The 23,416-nt window shown below is 45.5% G+C and overlaps 3 protein-coding genes across 3 annotated transcripts; all 3 read left to right on the plus strand.

The window, feature by feature from the left end:
- The first annotated feature begins 188 nt into the window (after positions 1–188).
- On the plus strand, positions 189–11,005 carry LOC115561592 (basic salivary proline-rich protein 1). Its single transcript, XM_030381739.1, has 8 exons — positions 189–203; positions 4,945–5,052; positions 5,182–5,233; positions 5,281–5,568; positions 8,321–8,578; positions 9,046–9,249; positions 9,397–9,612; positions 9,868–11,005. The coding sequence occupies exons 1-8, from the start codon at positions 189–191 to the stop codon at positions 10,254–10,256; spliced, it is 1,530 nt and encodes a 509-aa protein (XP_030237599.1). The 3' UTR covers positions 10,257–11,005.
- Positions 11,006–17,681: 6,676 nt separating this feature from the next.
- On the plus strand, positions 17,682–18,521 carry LOC115561593 (TRPM8 channel-associated factor homolog). The gene is made up of 2 exons (XM_030381740.1): positions 17,682–18,049; positions 18,296–18,521. Exons 1-2 carry the CDS (start codon positions 17,697–17,699, stop codon positions 18,519–18,521), a joined length of 579 nt encoding a protein of 192 aa, XP_030237600.1. The 5' UTR covers positions 17,682–17,696.
- Positions 18,522–22,686: 4,165 nt separating this feature from the next.
- LOC115560940 (TRPM8 channel-associated factor homolog) lies at positions 22,687–23,397 on the plus strand. Its single transcript, XM_030380624.1, has 2 exons — positions 22,687–22,772; positions 22,968–23,397. The coding sequence occupies exons 1-2, from the start codon at positions 22,743–22,745 to the stop codon at positions 23,208–23,210; spliced, it is 273 nt and encodes a 90-aa protein (XP_030236484.1). The 5' UTR covers positions 22,687–22,742; the 3' UTR covers positions 23,211–23,397.
- Positions 23,398–23,416: the final 19 nt, after the last annotated feature.

Raw genomic sequence — 23,416 nt, forward strand, 5'->3', positions numbered from 1 at the left:
AACAATATTGTAAAATAGACTGCTTGGATCATAATGTTTATTCTGTTATTGACTTTAACCTCTGCCCTTTATTTTCATCCAGTTCATCCATTCCAATGTTCTCCTTGCCCTCTTTATGTCAATGCATTAAGTGTCGTAAAAAGCTGTACTTCGTTGGCTATTACTTTATTTAGTCTGAAACTTACGAGATGGAGTGTCTCAAGGTAAAATAAATGTAATATTTTTTATAGTTATTTGAGAGTAAGAGCTTATTCTGAGCCATAGGAAAAGACAAACCTTTTGTTTCATTTATTAATCATACATTTGTCTTTGTCATCACAAGGATACTGACCCAGAAGAGGAGAAGACAAGGGGTCTCATAGTGGGGATACTTTCTGTGATGGAGGATCACAGTTCCGCTCCTGCAAGACTTCAAAATGTAGCTGTGGTTTTAGAAGAACATATCGTCTTACAAGACCTCCCTGACCTGCCAACGGCCCTTGCGTTGCTCTTTGGGCTGATATACGCTCTGAACATCCAGTTTCCCAAGGAACTGCGATACACCTTTGAAATGTTTCAAAAGATCTTTTTGGAGCTGGGGACAGATCTCTCTGCAAGAGTCAGATCCCTCAAAAACAAACTTCTTCTGTAACCCTGTGTCAGAACCTAATGTTGAGCTGCAAGTTCTGTTGAAAACAAACTTGTTGGGCCTGTTTTAAATTGTTAATGTTCATGCTGCAGCTGCCCTTTTGTATATTTACTTATTTTACTCAGTCCCCCAAATATCTCTTCTCTTCCTGTCTATAGGAATAATGCTGTATTATGCATTTTAGTACAGCACGTGCTGTTATTTCAATGTTTTAAGAAAGCAACTGTTTCACCTGATCGGGTGAGCTATTGGTCTTCTGTGCTTTTGCACAGCACTTGAGACATGCAAGACATGTTCAATAAAAAAAGATTTGAATTGAGATATTATAGCCCCTGTAAAATCTTTCATGCATGATGTATTATATATGGAGTTACTGCAAGTTGAAGTTGAGTTATGAGTATGGCTTTAAAGTTTTCATATTTCAAAGTTATTGCAAGTTTGAGAATTCAAGATGACTAAGGATATAAAGTATTCATAACTTAAAATGTCAAGTTACCGAAGTAAACATAAGTCGAGATGACTTGGGTTTCAAAGTTTTCTTAATTTAGAATTGTGAGTTACCGCAACTTAGACTTAAGTCAGGATGATTAAGGATTTAAAGTAGTTTCAACTCAAAATGACAAGTTATTGCAACTAAGACTTAAGTCAAGATGACTAAGGTTTTACAGTTTTCTTAACTGAAGATTGTGAGTTACTGCAACTTCAGGTTGAGTTAATAGAACTTGAAATTCAAAGTATTACCAACTCAAAAGCAGAACTTAAAATGTTAAGTTGTCATTCCCAACTTAAAATTCTATTGCAGTTTGTTGCCTTAAAATTGTAAGTTGGCCCAACTTTAGATTTTTTAGGGTGACACAGACACTGACTCTAGCTCGCGCACAGTGACACACACACACACACACGCACACACACACAAACACAGAGACAAAGACCGAGAGAGAGAGGACAGATGGAGAGAGAGAGGGACATAGAGAGAGAGACAGACACAGAGAGAGAGACAGACAGACAGAGAGAGAGACAGGGAGAGAGAGAGAGAGACAGACAGACAGAGAGAGAGGGACGAGAGATAGAGAGGACAGAGACAAGTGAGAGAGGGTAGGCACAGCGATAAAGAAATCTGGGTGTTGATGAGATAAAAATATGCAACCACCGTATCCATATTTTAACACCAACCAGACAAACACGTCTGCTTTTAGTGAGTCAGGGCTAAAAATACTGACATAATTAAATTGACCACTAGGGGGCAACAAAAGTCCGGTTCCTCACTGCGAGCCAATGGCCCCTTGTGGCGCACGAAGGGCCCACATGCTAATAGCATACCAGACCCTTCACACCTTCACATTACCTGGTGACAGGGCCGTAGCACCAAATCCTGGGCCCCTATACTATAGGTACTGCTGGACCCCCTGTGCCAGGTTGTTGACGGGGGGGGGGGGGGGGGGGGGGGGGTGGTCCGGAGCGATTGTTGACGGGGGGGGGGGGGGGAGTCCGGAGCGATTGTTGACGGGGGGGGGGGAAGGCGATTGTTGACGGGGGGGAGGGATAAAGAAAAAAAAAACGGTGAGATAAAAAAATATTATTATTTTTTTTTTTGGTCATGGGCCCCCCCTCTGCCTTGGGCCCCCCCACAACTGTCCCCTTTGTCCCCGCAGTCCGACGGCCCTGCCTGGTGATAAACACGCATGATATGGGCTGTGGACCACACAGGGCGTGTGCGTTTGTGTGTGTGTATGTGTGTCTGCCCCAGTTGATCTACAAGAATGACACTCTCAAACTTGTGTTTGAATATCAAGAGTTGATCAAAGACAAACTAATAGCCTGACTAGTCTTTCTTGACCCCACTGTGAGTGTTAATGCAAATGTTTGGGTATAAAACATATATAGACTTGGAAACAGCTGATGGACTTGGGAGAACAAATTTAAAATGGTGACTTTGTGAACACAAGTGTGTTTTTGTCTACTTTTTGTATTAAAGTAATATTCTTATTTCATCGGTTTCCATTTGAGTTATTAAAAGGCCTATTCTAAAGAGTGCAATAAAAAAATAATCCAGTTGCCTGCGACGACGAATCAACATCAGGTGCCAGCGGAACCCGACCGGCCTTTGTGACGCCTCTATATAAGTCCCCGCTCCTCAGTCCAGTCCTCAGTGGTGATCAGAGAGCAACGAAGAGCAGCCATATCAATAACCAGTGACAGCAACAAACTGCGAGATCCACTATGGGGAAGAACAGACGAATCTAGAGACAGGAGGGAGACCAGGAGACCCTGTGTGGGGACTCCTCGTCGTCCCCCGGAGAACATCGTCCGGCACAGGTGAGGAGGGAGAGGACACGCACGCCGACCGCACACCAGGCACGTGCAGAGGGGGGCTATGGGTGCCCGAGCCCCTGCCCTTTTCCCTCTGAAGGACCAAAGTGCCCTTTTGAGTGGTCATTTAAATTTTCAATGCTTTGTAAAATTACACATGAACAATTAAACATTAACATGTGAATAAATTATTCTAGAATAAAAATGTCTAAAAGTAATAATCGAGAAGTAAAGTTTGTACTTTGTAGCCTCGTTTACCGGCGCTCAGTGCGCAGCTGCCGCTGGGTGACGTCATAGGCTATCAACGTGACTTTTCACCTTTGCCTGCCTTGTTGCGCTTGTTGTTTTAAGAGACGGTACAATGCAGGGTAAGATCACTACAGAGTCTGACACAGACAGTTGTTTCCAAAACCATTAAGTTGATAATGCTAAATAAACTGTAACACTTATCTCGTTTTGTAGCGTCATTTTGAAGTATAGGCCTATGTTTGCCAGCAAAAGCTTTTCAACAAGCATCGTTTTAACTGACTGTGAAAGTGGCTACCACTCGGTTTATTTTCTATAGCCTACCAGCAAACCTATCTGGGAAACCTTTTGAAATTGCAAAGGGAAAGCATACATTGTTATATTGAATCTGTATAGGCTACTCTGTAGTAACTACGTGGCCACATGACATGGCCAGTGGCGGTGGGTCAATAGAGGGCGCCAGGGCGCTGTCACACCATATTTGTACCGGGTGCCAAATTTGTACCGGGCACGTCATCCCGGTACAGACCCCCCACAGTAACAGACCCCCAGTCTATTACTGTGCCAAACCAACATTTCTGATCACCAGCCGCCACTGGACATGACAAATCCGTTTCATGTCTACTCTGTCTCAGTGTCTCTGACAGTAGTGGTTTTTGCATGTGCCCTTTTTTGAATTTGAGCCCCTGCTCCTCAAAGGGTCGCTGCACGGCCCTGCCGCACACGCACACTTTGAGTCTGCAGATGCACATTTGTATTCTGTAAAAACTTGTGGTTGTACATGATTATATTAAGTTAGGGTCCAACTGACTTTTGTCCAAAAGAAGTGCAGGCAACACACACCCACACACATACACTCACACTCCCACACACACAAACACACACACACACACACACACACCCATCCACACACACACGATTGAACACATTTATTATCAGTGCATTATAAAAAATATATATGATATATATATGATATATAAATATGTTTATGCATGTATTTCTTGAACTTTTTCTATTGGAAAATACATCAAAATTATTAATTTATGCTTCAGCATATTTTTGCCATTTCCAAAAGAATGTATACCCAAACATTCCGTCCCCTTGACGAAGTCCGCGTGACGACGTCACCGCAGCGCCTCTGGCCAGCGGAACGCGGCAGCCCTCTGACATCACAGGGCCACGCTCCTATATAAGACAATAATAATAATAATAACCTTTATTTATGCAGCGCTTTTCTACACAGAGCTACAAAGTGCTTTACAGATAAAAAGAAAGAAAGCAAAACAACCAAACAAAAATATATGTCTAGGAATAACTATCACAGGTCTTTTTCTTTTTTTTTTTACAATTAGAAAATAAAAATACAATCAAGGAAAAGGGTACCAGGCAAAACATAGAAAATAACATTTAACTCCAATAAACCCTTTAAAAGGTACAGGTGGGATTTAAGGAGGGACTTAATGATGTCACCGAATCAGCTAACCTTATTTTCTCAGGCAATGCATTCTAAAGCTTTGGGGCTGACACAGAAAAAGACCCGTCCCCTTTAGCAGCTAGCCGGGACTCAGGAATAGTGAGTCAAATATAAGTCACCGCTCCTCAGTGCCGTGCTCAGTGGTGATCAGAGAGCGGAGCGATGAGCGTTACCTGGTGATCAGAGAGCGAGCACAGCGGCCAGTGAGCCAAGTTGGCAAAGAGCGAGGGAACTATGGAGAAGAGAGGGGCGAGGAAACCTTAACGGTGACGATCTCCTCCGACAGGAGGAAGAGGCCACCCCCGATCCGGGCTCCTCCTCCCCCTCTCCGGACCCCCCCCCCCTGCCCCATCAGGTCTCCACCTCGTCGCAAAACAAAGAACGTCTGAGACAGGTGAGGAAGGAGAGAACACCAACACGGATACGGAGCGACTGAGACGTCTTTGTGTTTCCTGTCGTGGGTCTTCAGTGTCGGTTCGTGTTTGACCCGAAGAGTTCCTGATGCCGTGTGTTTGTGTCCTAGGTGGTGATCAGATGGATGGAGACAAATGAGGAGGCGAATGACCCGGACCAAGGCCAGACCCCCCCGGACCGAGGCCAGACCCCCCCGGACCAAGGCCAGACCCCCCCGCACCAAGCCAGACCCCCCCGGACCAAGGCCAGACCCCCCCGGACAAGGGCCAGACCCCCCCGGACCGAGGCCAGACCCCCCCGGACCAAGGCCAGACCGCCCCGGACCAGGGCCAGACCCCCCCGGACCGAGGCCAGACCCCCCCGGACCGAGGCCAGACACCCCCGGACCAGGGCCAGACCGCCCCGGACCAGGGCCAGACCGCCCCGGACCAAGGCCAGACCGCCCCGGACCAAGGCCAGACCGCCCTGGACCAAGACCAGAACGCAGATGAACCTGGTGAGTTCGCGCATTGTTGTTTTTACCTGCTTGCGTGTGTGTGTGTGTGTTTACCTGCTTGCGTGTGTGTGTGTGTGTGTGTGTGTGTGTAGCTGCTTGTATGTGTGTGCATGTGTGCGTGTGTGCGTGTGCATGTGTGTGTGCATGCGTGTAAGTGTGTGTGCGTGTTATACGTCAGAATAATCACAAAACATTGACTGAGCGACTCTCACACTCACGTCACTAAAACAGACCCCATAGCAGCAACAAACACACAGCAGCCACTATGGTCGTCACTAAACACAGTTCTGTCGTTCATTTCTGACAGAACCCCAACACCAGGGAGAAGGCTCAGGCCCTTTGGTGGCCTGAGCCAGGCCAATGTGCCTGGTGAGCTGGCTGCATTGTGTTTACCTGCTTGTGTGTGTGTTTACCTGCTTGTGTGTGTGAGTTTACCTGCTTGTGTGTGTGTTTACCTGCTTGTGTGTGTGTGTTTACCTGCTTGTGTGTGTGTTTACCTGCTTGTGTGTGTGTGTTTACCTGCTTGTGTGTGTGTGTGTTTACCTGCTTGTGTGTGTGTTTACCTGCTTGTGTGTGTGTTTACCTGCTTGTGTGTGTGTTTACCTGCTGGTGTGTGTGTTTACCTGCTGGTGTGTGTGTTTACCTGCTTGTGTGTGTGTTTACCTGCTTGTGTGTGTGTCTACCTGCTTGTGTGTGTGTTTACCTGCTTGTGTGTGTCTTACTCATCACCTACAAGGCCCTCAACAGCCTAGCCCCCCCCTACCTTGCCGACCTCCTCCATCACCACGCCCCCTCCCGATTCCTCAGGTCCAATTCTGCCAACCTGCTACAAGTTCCACGGACTGAGCGACGGACTTGGGGTGATCGGGCCTTCTCAGTTGCTGCCCCCACCCTTTGGAATTCACTCCCCTCCCACATCAAAGTCTCTCCAACCCTCTCTTCTTTCAAATCTGCCCTCACATTACTAACTCAAAACACTCACCCTCAAAACTCTCCCCAATTTGGAATAACCCTGATTTCACTTGTAATAAAATAACCCTAAACCTCCACTCCTGGAAAGATAAAGGCATTACACATATACAACACTTGCTCACCGACGTAAAATTCTCCACATTCGCGGACTTGGTCCAGAAATTCGGCATCACCCACAAACACATTTTACAATATCTACAGATTAATTCCGCAATTAAAGCAACCGTGAATACAGCAAAAGCCAATTTAGATCTACCTACACCTGTCTCACAGCTTATTAACATACCATCGCCCAAAAAATTACTATCCAAAATCTACAAAATAATGATACAGACAGACACCACGACAAGTCTACCATCTGCCAAATGGGAAACAGATCTCTCTATCTCTACCGATGCCAATTTCTGGACTCAAATCTGCAAAAATACCTTTCTCATGACCAAAAATACAAACCTACAGTTAATACAATATAAAATTATCCACAGGACTCACCTCACAGGACATAAACCATTTCGCATGGGTTTCACTTCAGACATCTGCCCCCATTGCACCCAAAATTGCCCGGACACCTATATTCATGCACTTTGGCACTGCTCCCCTATTACACATTTCTGGGAAAAGATCACAGGGCTACTCACCACGTTCTTTGGCTGCTGCATCCCAACCTCCCCGTCACTCTGTCTGCTTGGAGATACCACTACAATCAACCTAAATCACTTTAGCAATACAACCTTGTTGGTTGCGCTAGCTGTCGCCAAGAAGACTATCCTCATAAACTGGAAATCAAAAAATAATATTCATATTTCCATCTGGAAAAACCTACTATTAGATCACATCTCACTAGAACTCTCAAACAACTCAACTGGTAATAACCCAACCTGGCCCTCACTTTCCAACTTCCTACAGTCATAGCTCCGCTGCCCACTTACCAGTACTCCCACCAAATAGGCCTCACCTCCATTACCACTGTTAATCAATCAATAGGGTTGTGATGAGGCCCATCCACCCCCCTCTTTCATTTTTGCATATTTGTTTATTCAGTTCATTTAATTACTCTCTCTCCCTTTCTCTGTAACTATAACCTACACATATTAACTAATTTCACCAGACTGAAACTCTCCTCTGTGCTGCTCTGGCCTCCCGCGGCCGGGGGCCGGCTGCCCTGGGGAGGGGGGGGTTCATCAGGGGGGATAGGGTGCTTCGGGTGGGACCTCTATCGCGTTGGGGGTCGGAGATGCCGGAGGAAAGCATCTGGCCGCGCACGCACGCACGCACGCACGCACGCACGCACGCACGCACGCACGCACGCACGCACGCACGCACACTCCCTCTCACAAACACCTCCCCAAACCCTCTCGTAATCTGTCCTTGTCCCCGTATAATTCTTTATGTTTTGGTATATGTTACATGTCTATCGCACATATCTGGGTTTTGTCGTGTTATGGGGTGTCTGTAAATGTATGTTTGCACTTTGAAAAAAAAAAAAAAAAAAAAAAAAAATCATCTGGCCTCAAAACATACCTTTTCACACTAGCCTTCCCCACCTAACTCCCACCTTATTCTTCATGTTTAACCTCTGTTTTTCTTTTATTCCTAGTCTGTCTTACATAGTTTTGATAGGCCAATATGTAAAGCGTCTTAGAGTACTATATTAAGCGCTATATAAATTTAATTTATTATTATTATTATTATTACCTGCTTGTGTGTGTGTTTACCTGCTTGTGTGTGTGTCTACCTGCTTGTGTGTGTGTGTTTACCTGCTTGTGTGTGTGTTTACCAGACAGCCCCCCCACAAAGGCCCTGGCCCAGGTCATGGGGAACCTGAGGTTCCGGGTGAAGGGCCTCAAAAAGAAGAGGGTTCAACCAGCATCCACCTCCCGGCTTGATGAGGAGAAGCCTTTGGGCCGCCCTTCAGGCCGGAGCCCCTTCCCTGGCCAGACCGCCCCGGACCAAGACCAGACCGCCCCGGACCAAGACCAGACCGCCCCAGACCCAAGCCAGACCGCCCTGGACCAAGGCCAGACCGCCAATGAACCTGGTGAGTTTGCGCATTGTTGTTTTTACCTGTTTGTGTGTGTGTTTACCTGCTTGCGTGTGTGTGTGTGTGTGTGTGTGTGTGTGTGTGTGTGTGTGTGTGTGTGTGTGTGTGTGTGTGTGTGTGTGTGTGTGTGTGTGTGTGTGTGTGTGTGTGTGTGTGTGTGTGTGTGTGTGGCTGCTTGTATGTGTGTAGCTGTTGTATGTGTGTGTGTGTAGCTGCTTGTATGTGTGTGCGCGCAACTGCTTGTGTGTGCGCGCATGTGTGTGTGAGTGCGCGCGTGTGTACGTGTGCATGTGTGCGTGCGTGCGTGCAAGTGTGTGTGCGTGTTATACGTCAGAATAATCACAAAACATTGACTGAGCGACTCTCACATTCAGCGTCACTAAAACAGACCCCATAGCAGCAACAAACACACAGCAGCCACTATGGTCGTCACTAAACACAGTTCTGTCGTTCATTTCTGACAGAACCCCAACACCAGGGAGAAGGCTCAGGCCCTTTCGTGGCCTGGCTGCCTCCGACCGCAGACGGGCCCCCCAGGAAGGACCTGGCCCAGGTCGTGGGGAACCTGAAGGTCCGGGTGAAGGGAGTCAGGAAGCTGAGGGTGGAAACAGCAACCATGGACCCAGGCCAGACCGCCCAGGACCCAAACCAGCTCCCCAATGTGCCTGGTGAGCTGGCTGCATTGTGTTTACCTGCTTGTGTGTGTGTTTACCTGCTTGTGTGTGTGTTTACCTGCTTGTGTGTGTGTTTACCTGCTTGTGTGTGTGTTTACCTGCTTGTGTGTGTGTTTACCTGCTTGTGTGTGTGTTTACCAGACAGCCCCCCCACAAAGGCCCTGGCCCAGGTCATGGGGAACCTGAGGTTTCGGGTGAAGGGCCTCAAAAAGAAGAGGGTTCAACCAGCATCCACCTCCCGGCTTGATGAGGAGAAGCCTTTGGGCCGCCCTTCAGGCCGGAGCCCCTTCCCTGGCCAGACCGCCCCGGACCAAGGCCAGACCGCCCCGGACCCAAGCCAGATCCCTGAGGAACCTGGTGAGTTTGCTGCATTGTTGTTTTTACCTGCTTGTGTATGTGTTTACCTGTGTGTGTGTGTGTGTGTGTGTGTGTGTGTGTGTGTGTGTGTGTGTGTGTGTGTGTGTGTGTGTGTGTGTGTGTGTGTGTGTGTGTGTGTGTGTGTGTGTGTATGTGTGCGCGTGTGTGTGTGTGGTTTGCATTTATCTTTTGAGTTTTATGTGTCACCATAATCAGGAAACATTGACTGAGCGACTCTCTCACCGTCTCTGACAGCAGACAGGGCCCCGAGAAAGGACCTGTCCCAGGTCTTGGGGAACGTGAGGGTCCGGGTGAGGGCACTAAGAAAGAAGAGGGTCGAAACAGCTACCACAGCACTGACGGAGCAGGAGGAGGAGAAGCCTTTGGGCCGCCCTTCACGCCAGAACACCTTTAGGCGAATCAAGATGGCCTGGGCCGACCCAAAGGCCGTCATCACCACCGACGCACCCCCGAACACCCCTGAACATCAGGATCTGGTCATCGAGGCTGAGGAGGAGGGGGAAGCCACAGCTCAGGCTGAGGGGACGAGCCTCAGGCCCCGGGTCAACAAGTGGCTGAACCGTAGAATGAAGGAGATGTCTACATTTGCGGCCCGGTTCCAGTGTGGGTCGTGTGTGCGCTAAGAAAAAAAAAAGGAAAGAAAAGAAAATAGCATATAAAAACCCCAAAAAAACAACTGCAAAATAAAATGTATTACATTGTGAAGACAAAGTATGCACGTCAAACATCTGATGGCGCCCGACCAAGTCCAGATCGATGTGAAGTCACACAGGAGGGAAACCCCAGCTTTGTCTAAGCCCGGGTGAATTTAAGCAAAGTATTGAAACATCTGATGGGACTCAACCAAGTCCTCATCGATGTTGCATCACACTGAGGTGTGTCATACTTTGTTTAAATTCACCTACGCTAGGACAAAGCTGGGGTTTCACTCCAGTGGGATGTCACATCGATGTGGACCTGGGCTGGACTTATCCGATGTTTGATGTCCATACTTTGTCTGGGCCCAGGTGAATTTAAACAAAGTATGTACGTCAAACAACTGAAGTGACCCGACCAGGTCGACATCGATGTGACATCACACAGGAGTGAAACCCCAGCTTTGTCTGAGCCCGGGTGAATTTAAACAAAGTAGTCAAACATCTGATGGGACCCAACCAAGTCCTCATCGGTGTTACATCACATTGAGGTGTGTAATGCTTTGTTTAAATTCACCTGCGCTTGGACCAAGCTGCGGTTTCTCTCCAGTGTGAAATCACATCGATGTGGACTTGGTTGGGTCCCATCCGATGTTGGACGTACACACTTTGTTTCAATTCGCCTGGGCCCAACTGCAATTCATGTATAAAAAAACAAATAAAAATGTTTGCCGAAATCTTCGTCCTCCTGTCTGTTTATAGATGTATATACTCAATGGCAGACACACACTCTTTGACACACACGTGTGTGAGCGTGCACACACACAACAACAGCAGGTGGTGGAAGAAGAACCCGAAAGCTTGAGTAAAAGTACAGATATCTTCCAAGAAAAGGGCCCCGGTAAAAGTAAAAGGCCCCCAATAGAATACGACTTGAGTAAAAGTCTTCCACTATCTGATATTAATTGCACTTAAGTATCAAAGGTAATTTTCTGATATTATTTGTACTTGAGCATGGAAATTAAAAGTACAAGTAAATACTGTTAATAAAAAAAGCTAATCAAAAATTGTTTTCCAATTTGATATTTATTGGAACTTTTTAAATAAAATCAATTTCCTCACCTTCCTTCTCACGCACACGCACACATACACATGCACACGCACACACACGCGCACACACACAGACACACAGACAGAGGGAGGGAGAGACAGACAGACAGACAGACAGACAGACAGACGAGAGACGAGAGACAGACAGACAGATGAGAGAGAGAGAGAAAGAGAGAGAGAGCGACAGAGACAGAGACAAAGAGTAGGCAGGCACAGCGATTGTCACCGCATTGCCTGTTTCGTTTCACGTGGTATTCACCTCTGCTGTCACTCCTTTACAAAGGTAAAAAAGGGGAAATAAGCTTGAAGAGAGTGAACTCTAATAGTGTAGTTTTACACTTTAACCTGTTCGATTTTAATAGACTAAAACTAAAACAATTCAGTTGACTAAATTATGACAAATTAAATTGCATTTTTGTCAAAAGACTATGACTGTCTATAACTAAATCGAAACTTGCCGTCAAAATTGACAGTGTGTGTGTGTGTGTGTGTGTGTGTGTGTGTGTGTGTGTGCGTGGTGTGTGTGTGTGTGTGTGTGTGTGTCTGTGCTAACCCACACTGAGTGAGTCAATAAAACTCCCTCAAGATCGCTTGGTCATATTTTGCTTATTTGTATATTTGGTATGAATGTTTATCTGTCATTCCATTTGATAATCTCCTTTAACTTCTATTGAAGTGGATTTAAAATATATTTTTAAAGTGTGATTAATTGCGAGTTAAGTCACCAATACTATGTGATTAATCGCATAGTATTGCCCAGCCCTAATTATTACATTATCCGCTCAGTTATTACATTTTATGCTTGCTGCATTACGTGATAGCTGAACCAAAATCGTATACGTTGTAACATTATAGGCAAAATGTTATTATATTATGCGCTCAGAAATTTGTTACATTATCGAGGGTGTCCACATTATTGCTATGGGTTTAATTACAATTAGAGGTTGAGCACGTGACACACGTGCAGAAACTCTAGTTTATTTAAAACAAATGGGGGCAAACTGTTACGCAAAACGTCGAAAACACCCGACCTCCACAGGCCCCCTGCAACACCTGCCATACCACAGACCCCGTGCAACACCACAGGCCCCCGTGCCATACCACAGGCCCCGTGCCATACCACAGGCCCAGTGCCATACCACAGGCCCCCTGCCATACCACAGGCCCAGTGCCATACCACAGGCCCCCGTGCCATACCACAGGACCCGTGCCATACCACAGGCTCCGTGCCATACCACAGGCCCCGTGCCATACCACAGGCCCCCTGCCATACCACAGGCCCTGGCTCCGGTGCTGCAGCCGGATGCTATTGAAATACACCAGTCACAATTTGCATCTTGTGTTCTGTCCGAGTGGAAGGAAACAGTCCTCGCTGCAGGACTTCTCCTGCAGCGATCGATTTGGGAGACTTCAGGTTTTTTTTGCCGTCCGTCCTTGTGGCCTGGAGCCCAGTTCACCGTGTGGCCCGCTGAATCTGGGATCAGAGACAACAGACCAGGGCGTGTGTGTCTGTGGTGGGTGTGTGTGTGTCTTTGTCTTTGTAACCTAGTAACAACAGGCGGCTGCAGAAACTGTGGGGCCTATTAGTGGCACAAAGCGATTGATACACCCCTTGTGCAAACTTAGAATGAACACGATTTTATAATAATGCAAGACAGTAGTCCTCTGTTAACAGTAAATGCTGCAAAGGAAAACAATAGTGCCACGGAGAGTGCTTTGACTGTTTGTGCTCCTATTTGAATACTGCTTACCTCTTCACACTAGTTGATGGAAAATTCCTGTCAATGATAAATATCTCAATAACCGAATATCGACCTAACAATTCAATCATATCATCATGCCGGTACTTTAAAGCCTCAGGGTCTGTCTTCTTTGGTCACCTTGTCTTACAGCTCAGAAACTCTTTCCCCGGGGTTAACAGTTGCCGTCTTCACTGTGTTGGGACACCTGCTTTAATGGCTTTGATTTCTTTAAAGAGCTGCTCAGTGTTTTCTTTTAGGCGTCAATCCATTCTGCATTTGGTTTGATAAACTTCTCCAGATCGTCAGCCTCCTCTTCTAGACCGTCAGCCGTCTCCTTTATTGCTTCGCACTTCAGCAAAGGGATGGCTTGGATTCCCTTTCTTTTGAGTTGTAGTCAGGTAACAGCCAACTAAAATGACTTTTTGGGCCTGCATATGAATGCATATCTGCAGAGGTGATGTCCACCTCCAGACCAACAGTGCCGGCAAGAGAATGAAAATGTATTCTTATCTTTCTTGTTGGTTTCGTCCTTCACATTGCCTCTTCCTCTTTTTTCAGAAATGGTCATGTTCTCAGTTGCAGACGCGAAGTTGCTAATCAACAAGCTAACCAACTAATTGGAAAGAGCATGCTAAAAGTTGATTTGGCTAAAAGTGAGTCAATCAGTGGCAATTGCATTTTCTACTACAATGCAACATTACAAAACTGTTTAATGGTTAGATGTTAAGTAGTGATGGGTCGGTCGCGAACGATTCGGTCAGAACGAACGAATCCCGAAGGTGAACGACGAGAACTGATTCCCAAAACAAGAGAACTGATTCTTTTTTTTTTTTTTACATATACCAAAAATATGGTTACGTAAATAAAACATACAAACAAACCGAGCTTTGTCTCCCCACAACCTTATATTGATTGTTTCTAAAACGTTCTATGAGTTCTATGAGCCAATAGGTGCGTTTCCATCCCCCTGATTTTATGCAAACTTTGAAGTATCGAATCAGTAAACGGTGATGGAAACACCAAAATTTGCATAGAAATCCTCTAATTCGCAAAAAGGTTTATCCGCACGCTTGAGGTGATTTTTGAGAAATGCGAAAGAGAGTAAATTCACAAAAGGGGAGATGGAAACACACTTTTCGAAACAGCTGTGACGTAGCGAACTTTGAACACACAGTACTGACAGTCTTTCAGATTTCCGCATAACGACCGGCCATAGCAACCCTGCCGACATCAGCGTGTAACGTCATCACCCTATTCCGCTGCAACCACTTGATGGAAACGCACCTAATTCAAATTACTTTTTTGCAAACTTTCTAAAGATTCGCATCACCTTTTAGATGGAAACGCAGCTAATGAGAGCAGGTAGCAATCGCGTTGCCATGGCCCATGGGTAAACAAATGATAAGGCACCACCACACAAGTTAAATAACGATCGCTGAAGGCTTCAATATAATGCAAGCACTTTATGTTTTATGTTTTATTTTGTTCTACATCACAATTGCATGCTTTAATAAAGTATTGTTTTTAACTACCATTACGAGTCTCGTTTGGTCTAGTTGCTAATGGGCTTCACTACTTTTTAGCGCTACTTGGAAGACGCCATTTCATTCTTACTGCACCCAGTTATGTATTAAGGATATTTATGAAAAAAAAAGGCACGTCTGCTTTATATATATGCTTAATGTTTACACTTAACCTGGGTTATTTCGCGAGAACATTAGAAAGTAGTAGGCTACAAGCATGTTGATTAACATTTATTCCATCATTTCCGATTCCCTGGCTAATGACGTAACAGACCATCTGACTTAACGAACTAATCGTGATAGTGAACTGAACTGAAAGAACTGATTCCCGGAAAATAATCGTTTTGCCCATCCCTAGTGTTAAGCCAAAGTTTGTTTTTAGGTGAAAATACAAAATATTTCTTCAGCACCAAATGAATAGGACCGGTGTGGTCACCATCTTCATTGTTAAACATTCATAAATTATTTTACAATGCGACAACACATCGCAATGACCGCTATCATTTTCGAGGCATTGGAGCATTGAACTGTTAGTTATCAAGTTCATAATAATAATTTTTGGTCATTATTAAGTTATTCATCAGGAAATTGTTCATCATGCTGAGAGATTGATGTGTTTGAAAGTGCCACAGGGTTTCTCATGCAAGGCATGGCAAAACACAAAATCACCCTCCACCCATTGAGCAAATATTTGACTATTAATACAGGGAGATTAACGGACGGACAGGTGTCCTGACTGGTTCCACCCTGAGTACTGTTCAACTGTGATCGCCTCGACGTAATCTGTCTTTTCTCATTGCAAAGCATAACAGTCAGTTTTGACTTTTGAGTTTGATCACACGCTTGTCTGGCTTCTGCTTCTCACTCTTCCTCTGCTTTTAGTCAGTAGCACATATTCCCTAACTGGTGTTGTTTTGGAATACCAGGACACTGGAAAATGGTCTGGAGGTAAACACAACTCTTTTGATTATGATAAGGAAATGTATTATTTTAAATTATATATTATATGTAAATGTACTGTAGGCCTATACTATACCAGTCATTAAATTACAACCCACTAAACAAAGTTTACATTCTGTGTTCCAACATTAACAATAACAAATTGCATTTATAAAGCGCTTTCTTGTAGGCTTATGTTAACAGATAGCAAATTATAAATAGAGCAATCATTGACATTGGTTAGCATCACTCTTATTAGATATAAACATAAAAGACACAACAGAATTTTTTTTCAGAAATGTGCTCTCCATTTCTCATTTCAGTACAACTACCTTACGCTTCACCATATAAAACAAGGATACTACATCTGCTTCACCAAGCTTTCAGCTTTCATCCAAACAACCAGGGTCAGAGCCCTTTGAATTGGGAGAAACCTTTGATCCGGTTGGCCGCATAACCCTCGGAGCATCGCTCCACCCCACCCCAGCCTTTTTTATGGGCACCCTGTCTCACCATGGGAAGGCCTACTCTCATGGTGATCTCCTTAACCTCAGGCCTGAAAGAGCTAGACCTTATAGGCCCGGCCATCCCAAGCGACCTGGTCCTGATAGGAGACCACGCCTTCCCCCTGGCCATGAACGCCCATGCCAGGTGCTGATGGCCGCCTCCCTCTTTGGACGTGGACGCATGGTAGTCCTGGGTCACGAGAGCTACCTGACTGCCTTCCCCGCCCTGGTGGAGAACACCCTCACCTGGCTCAGGGGCGATGGATCTGAAAACCCCCTGGTTGGTATTCACCAGGGGTCTCAACCGTTGCGTACGCACAAAACGGGGCTGAAATTGGCGTACGTGACTTTCCACGCCAAGGTTGTGATCTATAAAAAACCAACTTGACGGGAAAATGTGCGCAGCCCTAAGCAAACTCTGACCCATGCGTACGCATGGTTTGGAGGAAAAGGAGAATTGGCGACACAGATGGTGTGGTGGTGAACTGAAGTCTGACTGAAGAATTGTAGAGTGAGAAGAACGAATATGTTTTATCATCGCCCTTCATAAATTTAATTTCAACCCGTATCATGCGTTAAATCCTAATCAGAATAATTTAAGTCAACTGCGTTATTTCTCAGTTATAACTCCAGAAACATCTCCTTAGAATAGAAATAAAATAAAAAATCTCTATATTTAATCCCGTCACTCCTACTGTCCACTGACGGCGCGACTGCATGGAATAAAGCATCTGTCCAACATGTGTCAATAACATAATATTTTTATGTGACACTGTAAACACATAATCAAATGTCAAGTGTGGAAAACCAAGCCACACTCCTCATCACAATCGTTGTCCGTTACTCTTGATGCTTTTCATGTCAAATCAGGCATTAAAAAGGGCTTATGTTCAAGAACATTTTACGTGGGTGATTACATGATTATCCAAGGTGTTCTCGGTCAGTCTTATTACCGTAACCCTATAAATGCAGAGGTGAGCGCCGTGGTAATGCTGCACCATAGGCACTTCTGGCGGACCATGCAAATGGCAGGATTCGGAGGGAGAGGGTATTTAGGGACCATAACAATTTATTGGTAGGCTACATAAAAATATGTAACTCTATGTCTTTTTTAATTCTGGGACTGTGCGCTCCGTGCTACTGACAGAGTTCACTGATGCAGCAACATGTTGCCACTCACTCTGCTTTTTGTTGTTTGCGATCCCAATCCCGTGACCGCCGAACAAAACTACCTTTTGGGCCTCCATCTCACCCACAAGTGACTCCACTTCAACCTCGGTGAAATTTCGCTTTCTTGCTTTTCTCAGTACTTCTACCACTGTTTCCGACAAGACATAATACTTGCATCTGAGTCTGTTTTATATGCAGATCGAATTCATGAGGTCATCTGCATTGACCATTTATGGTTAAAAAGGGGCGTGTACAGGGCGGAACGTGAAGCTGATTCAGCTGCGCACACTTGTAGGCACTCTGTGATTTATAAAGCAAAGATTGTGTACGGTGTGCGTACGCAGGGTTTTATAAATCTGAATATTTTTTGGCGCACGCAAAACTTGGCTTCTGGGCGTACGCACATTTTTAGTAACGATACCACGCACAGTTTTATAAATGAGACCCCAGAGCTGTAAGCCAGTGGCGGATAACCTCTGCCGGTCCGTGTTCCTGGCCCAGATGGTGGGGGGCTTCCTCCAAGACCTGGGGGTGGGGGTGTATGTGGTGGATGCCTACAGCATGGCTCCTGATGTGAAGTCCCTGGTGGAGTTTCTGAAAGCTGGAGGGGGGCTGTTGATCGCAGGGCAGGCCTGGTCCTGGGCTGGACAACACCCCAAGCAAGACGTTCTGAAGGCCTTCCCAGGGAACCAGGTGCCCAGTGTGGCGGGGATCTACTTCTCTGAATACTGTGGAGAGGTTGATCTTCTGCCCGTTTATCCTCAGATTCCAACCTCCTGGCTGGCTGTGGTGTAGGTTATTGTTTGTTATTGAGCCTCAGCATTTTTAGACTTGCTTGGCTTTTATCTTTACTTTATTTGACTTGGCTATAAGTGTGATACAAGACCACTCAGCATATGTGATGTTACAGACTAGGGACAACGTCAAGCCAACTAATCCAGTCAAACAACTCAACAAAATATGATTTTAATTTTGTCTGTTTAGGTTAAACCCATTGTGATGTTCCTTCTTCTCTTTCATATATTTCCATAATCCAGAATTGGCAAGGACTTTAAGGATGATTTGGAGTCCCTTCTGCAGGGCGTGTCCGAGTTGGACATCAGCGGTGGCGCGATAGCCTCCGAGGTCCTCGTCCACGGCCCTCTGGCCTTCCCCATCGGCACCACATCGGACGGACGGGCTTTCCTGGCTGGAGCCTACTACGGCCGGGGCCGGGTCATCGTGACCACACACGAGGGCTTCATGGGCTGGCAGGTGGGGTGAACAAGACATCACCGCAACGTTTTTTTTTGTAGAAGTGCTGCAGAAGCAGGTTTCTCAAACAACAAGTGGTTAGTTGTTCCCGAATAGTTAAAGGAGACATATTATGGTCTTTTCCCAACAAGTAAACATAGAATTTGAGTTCCAGGAAACATGTTTTGAAGCTGTTTGCTGGAAATAGTTTTTAGGAAAAATAATCTCTCCTACCGCTATTCCCCTCTGTTTCAGTCCCTTCAGAATGCGCTGTTTCTGGTGTCTGTAACTTTAATGCAAATGAGCTACTGCCCATTGACCAATGAGCTGTCAGACTGAACCACAGCATGGAGGAGAAGGGATTGTTGCTGTTTGTGGACTCCTCAAGCTCTATATCTATATAATATAATAATAATAATCCTAATAATTAGTGCTGTCAGTTTAAAGCGTTATTAAAGGCTTTAACGCAAACCAATTTTAACGGCGTTCATTTTTTTATCCCGCGATTAACGCTCTTTTGGCTTGGAAAACGTTGTAGTTTTTTCACCTGCTGTCTAGCAACAACTTGTCACGTTAGAAAAACAACACCACCATACCGGATCTAGCTACACCGGAAACAAAACAACAAGCACGCCGCACAAACTTGTTAAGGGCTGACAAGGATACGGAGCGGGTGAAAAACTCCTTAAAAGTGTGTGTGTTTGTGTGTCACTCTGTTCGAGCCCGCACAAGAGTTCATTGTTGTCATTAGCTGTTACGTCTTTCTGACCAATCGCAGTTCAAGGCCCACCTGAGCTGTACCACTTCGGGAGGGGCCGCTCAGTTACTCCCCTCTAGACAAAATCGACTTGGTTGCGACTTTGACAGTTTGAGTGTTCCATCTGTTGTTAACGGCCCACCGGGAATTCTCCCGACTCTCCCGATTACCACTACGCCACCGTGTGTGTGTGTGTTTGTTTAGGCGTTAGTTGATAGCCTGGTAATGTGTATAGGCCTACGTACGGTAGGGATATTCATACTAGTTTAAATAATAAATGTTACTTATAGTATTTCCCATCTTTGCTGAGCAAGAGTTTTGTTCGAAAGTTCAGTGATTGAAACAAATAAAATCCTGGGCTATTGAAGTTTTATGGTAGGCCTACCACTGTCATGCACCTACCCGATGTCAATTGGACCAGGTTGAATTCACTGTGGGTCTCTCTTCTTACTGTCCTTCTCACTACTCTCTGATCTCACGAAAAGGCTAGCAGCACGGAATCAAGGGATATTTAGAATATAAAAAAATAAAACGAGTTAACTGACATTAATGCGATTAATCGCGATAAAATATTTTAGTCGCTGGACAGCACTAATAATAATATATATGGGTACTTATATAATATTATATCTAATATCTCAACCAAAAGCAATGTGTGCCTCGCATGATATTATGAATCATTAAGACTGGGTCTGACGTCTCAGACTGGTACTTCCACAACAAGTAAAGACTCGTAGTGGGGGATATCTCAGCCATGGTTGAGAAGAATTGGGGGAGAAGAATTTCGCCAAAGGAACTTTGGCCTTGACTCTCTGAAGTCCATGAACCGGGACATGGAAGAGAAAGGGATTGTACTCCGGGAGCTGAGCTGCCGGACTGCCGCCTAGCTCCCTGTGCCGGAACTGCCGGACTGCCGCCGCTTCCGTCCTGGCTGCGGCCGAAGCTTTTGCGGCAGTCCGGCAGCTCCAGCGGTGTACTCCGGGAGCTGAACTGCCGTGGAAGCTTTCCGGCTGCTCCGGCGGGTGTCCTCTGGGAGCTGAAAAGTCCGGCGGGGGTAGCTCGGCGGCAGTCTGGAAGCTCAGTTCCGGAAGTACATCGCTTTCTCCTCCATGTCTCCTCCTTCGGATTGACGCTGAAGCTTCGGCACAGTCCGGCGGAGAAAGGGATTGTTCTCCCGGAGCTGAGCTGCCGCCGAGTTCCCCCCGCCGGAGCTGCTCGTCTGCTGGTAAAGAAAATCTTAGCTATGCTCTGATTGGAAGTGGGAGGTAATATTCAAATGTGCCCCCTTCCTACGTAGGAGGGGGCGCCCAAACTCACTCGCTCGTTTGGTAACTTTAGGCTGGGGTACTTTCAGAAATGCATATCTCACTCAAAAAATTATGTACAGACTTTTTTCCCAAACATGAGACCCAAACACCCCAAATCCCAGGAAAAGTGTTTTTTTCATCAACGCCATTTTGTTTTCAAGACTCGATAGATAGATTGACGAACACAGAGATTGTGACAGCCGTCAGCAACACGCAAGCTCTGTGTTCGCCAATCTTAAAAACAAAATGGCGTCGATTGGTGATCTACTGATGGTATTGTGTGTATAAAATGTCCTTTTTAATAAACAATCTGTACACTTACAAAGTTCTCAATGCCTCGTTTTATATGTTAAGACCCTTATTATACTACCAAAGAAGTGTCGGGCTACTTTTAGTCTTTTCAATGGTTTAAACACACAACACTGCCCCCATTGTTCCAAGTTTATAGTGTTTTGATAGAATCGGCTAAAAACAGCCAACTGAAGAAAGCGTCTATCTGCGAATGTTTCAACACGTTATCATACAAAACATATCCCAAATCCATTTGACACCGGAATTACCCTTTAAGTGCAGTCATTTGTACTTCTTTTGGTGATAACATACCATGTAGTTTGTTTAATACTGTCTCGATAGCCGGGCAAACAGACCGTTTATAACGAACCAAACCATCCTATATAACGAACCTCATATTAGAACGGTTGTGATTAGTCAGTCTATCTCGTACCAGGCACAAATCTTTTTGTATGGGAGGCAAGCCAGACCTTATCTGCGGAGAAAACATGAGCTTGCATGATTTGTCAGGTTCCCAGGCGCAGCCCAGAAGGGTTAACCTTCTCGGACACTTGTAGGGTAAGGGTCATGAGGGTCACCGTTATAATTTTTAACTTAAATTGCTTGTTTATTGATTTATTTGTTTATTTATTCATTCATTTTGTATGTGTAATGCACCTTCAGTTGGCACTCCCAATTCCGTTGTATAGGTGACTGTACAATGACAATAAAGTCTATCTTATCTTATTAAGTTCAAATACTTTTTTTCAGTTTTTCAGATAAAACTGAAAAAGAGAACTTTTTTCAGATAAAAGTTCACAATTTTATCAAAATAAATAACCCTTCCAAGACAGGGCCCTCTAGGGGTATGGAGCTAATCAAGGTCAGGTTAAACATGCAACCCATGGTAATCTTTTTCTCGTGCATGATATCTTATTCAGACCCATGGTGCTCTGGCAGCACTTCTCTTTATCCAAGTGTATCGGACCTTTACATGGGCCCGAGATGGTAACCCTCTTGGACAGCAACTTAAGCGGGTTGTCATAGTATTGATCGCTGATAATTGCACAGCACACATAGAGCGGGACTTATAGTGCCCACACCTAGCATCCATTACAAGGATGCGTCAAGGTATGTTCATAGGGAGGACCCACTCCCTTTGTAGATATAAAAGGCTCATTCTACGGTATCGAAAACTATTCTGATATGAATGGGGTTATACACTAAATTAACACATATTGTGGCGAGCAGCACGGAAAGATGAGACGGGAGCCAAGGTTTAAGGAAGTATGCAGTTCCGCGCCCCATGCACCGCACGACTATGGACTGCCTAAATTATCCACCTATCTTATGCATAGAAAATGGCGCACCAAACAAACAAACATGACATTCACAATAACGGTGGCGACAACAATGCACATAACACTACAACGGAACACACAATTACGCACCAACAACTCCAAACCATTAAGCCCACTTAACCCAACAACTACAAGGTAACCCAGGGGGTCCCCGAAAGGGTCCAAACCCCAAGGATAGTTGAACCCCAAGAATCCCTTGCGCATCCAAACGGCGTCCACACTTGTGGTCGCTACAATATTAAATTGCAAGTCCATGTCCGACCCCGCACTTTTTGGAACTGTGAAAAATTCACAACTCCAAAAAGCCATTAACACCGAAAACAAAGAATACCAGTCAGGATGAAACAATTCTAGAAAATAACTGACAGGATGCAGGGCACTGCAGCCTTAATGGACGTTCAACACAGCCTTCCATGGCAAACTATTACGTATACATTGTAACGTTAAAGATGCTCTGTTGCATACCTTGCAGGCACATCCAAATTTGAAGCCTGCATCTCGGTTGTCTCGCCAAGAAGAGTATGTCAAGGGAGGTAGAAACCTTGGGAGCTGGACTATGGGGGTGGCATTGGAAACATGCCTACAGGTGAGATGAGGACTCATGCTCATGATTTTGATTAGTTTTATATTCATCTCATAGCCATCTCCACCCTTCAATCCATACATTTTAGTACTCAGCAATAACAGATCGCTGGCTTCACCGGGCATCCAAATTAGGACTCACTGGCCCCTACATACGGTCTTCCCTCCCCCTATGTGTCACTTGCTCTCACCACCTCAGCTCCAGGAGGCGTTCGGCTGGGCAGCCTTTAAGAAAATTTTCGCCGCCTACCACGACATGAGCGACGTGGCCGGGGACAACAAGGGCAAGATGAAGCTGTACACCAAGACCTTCTCCCTGGCCGTGGAGCACAACCTGTGTGCCTTCTTCAAGGCCTGGGGCTGGCCCATAGAGGCCGCCACTGAGGAGGAGCTGTCCAAGCTACCTCCGTGGACCAACCATCCCATGGCTCGCTATCAGTGAACCTTCCTATTGCTTCTGAAGAAGAGACCATCCGTCAAGGATGGAAAGCTTTGTTGTGAGACTCAAAGGCTTCTATTGTTTTCCTTTTTAATTGCTATTGCACCAGTGGCGGTCGGTTAGATGGCCCTATATATACTGTATTGACACAGATTTAACGAGCTAAGCTTTAGAAATGATTATCCAACAGTTTTTTAAAGGGATGGGTG

This window comes from Gadus morhua, chromosome 16 (genome assembly GCF_902167405.1).
Source record: "Gadus morhua chromosome 16, gadMor3.0, whole genome shotgun sequence".
In the NCBI taxonomy this organism is placed as follows: domain Eukaryota; kingdom Metazoa; phylum Chordata; class Actinopteri; order Gadiformes; family Gadidae; genus Gadus; species Gadus morhua.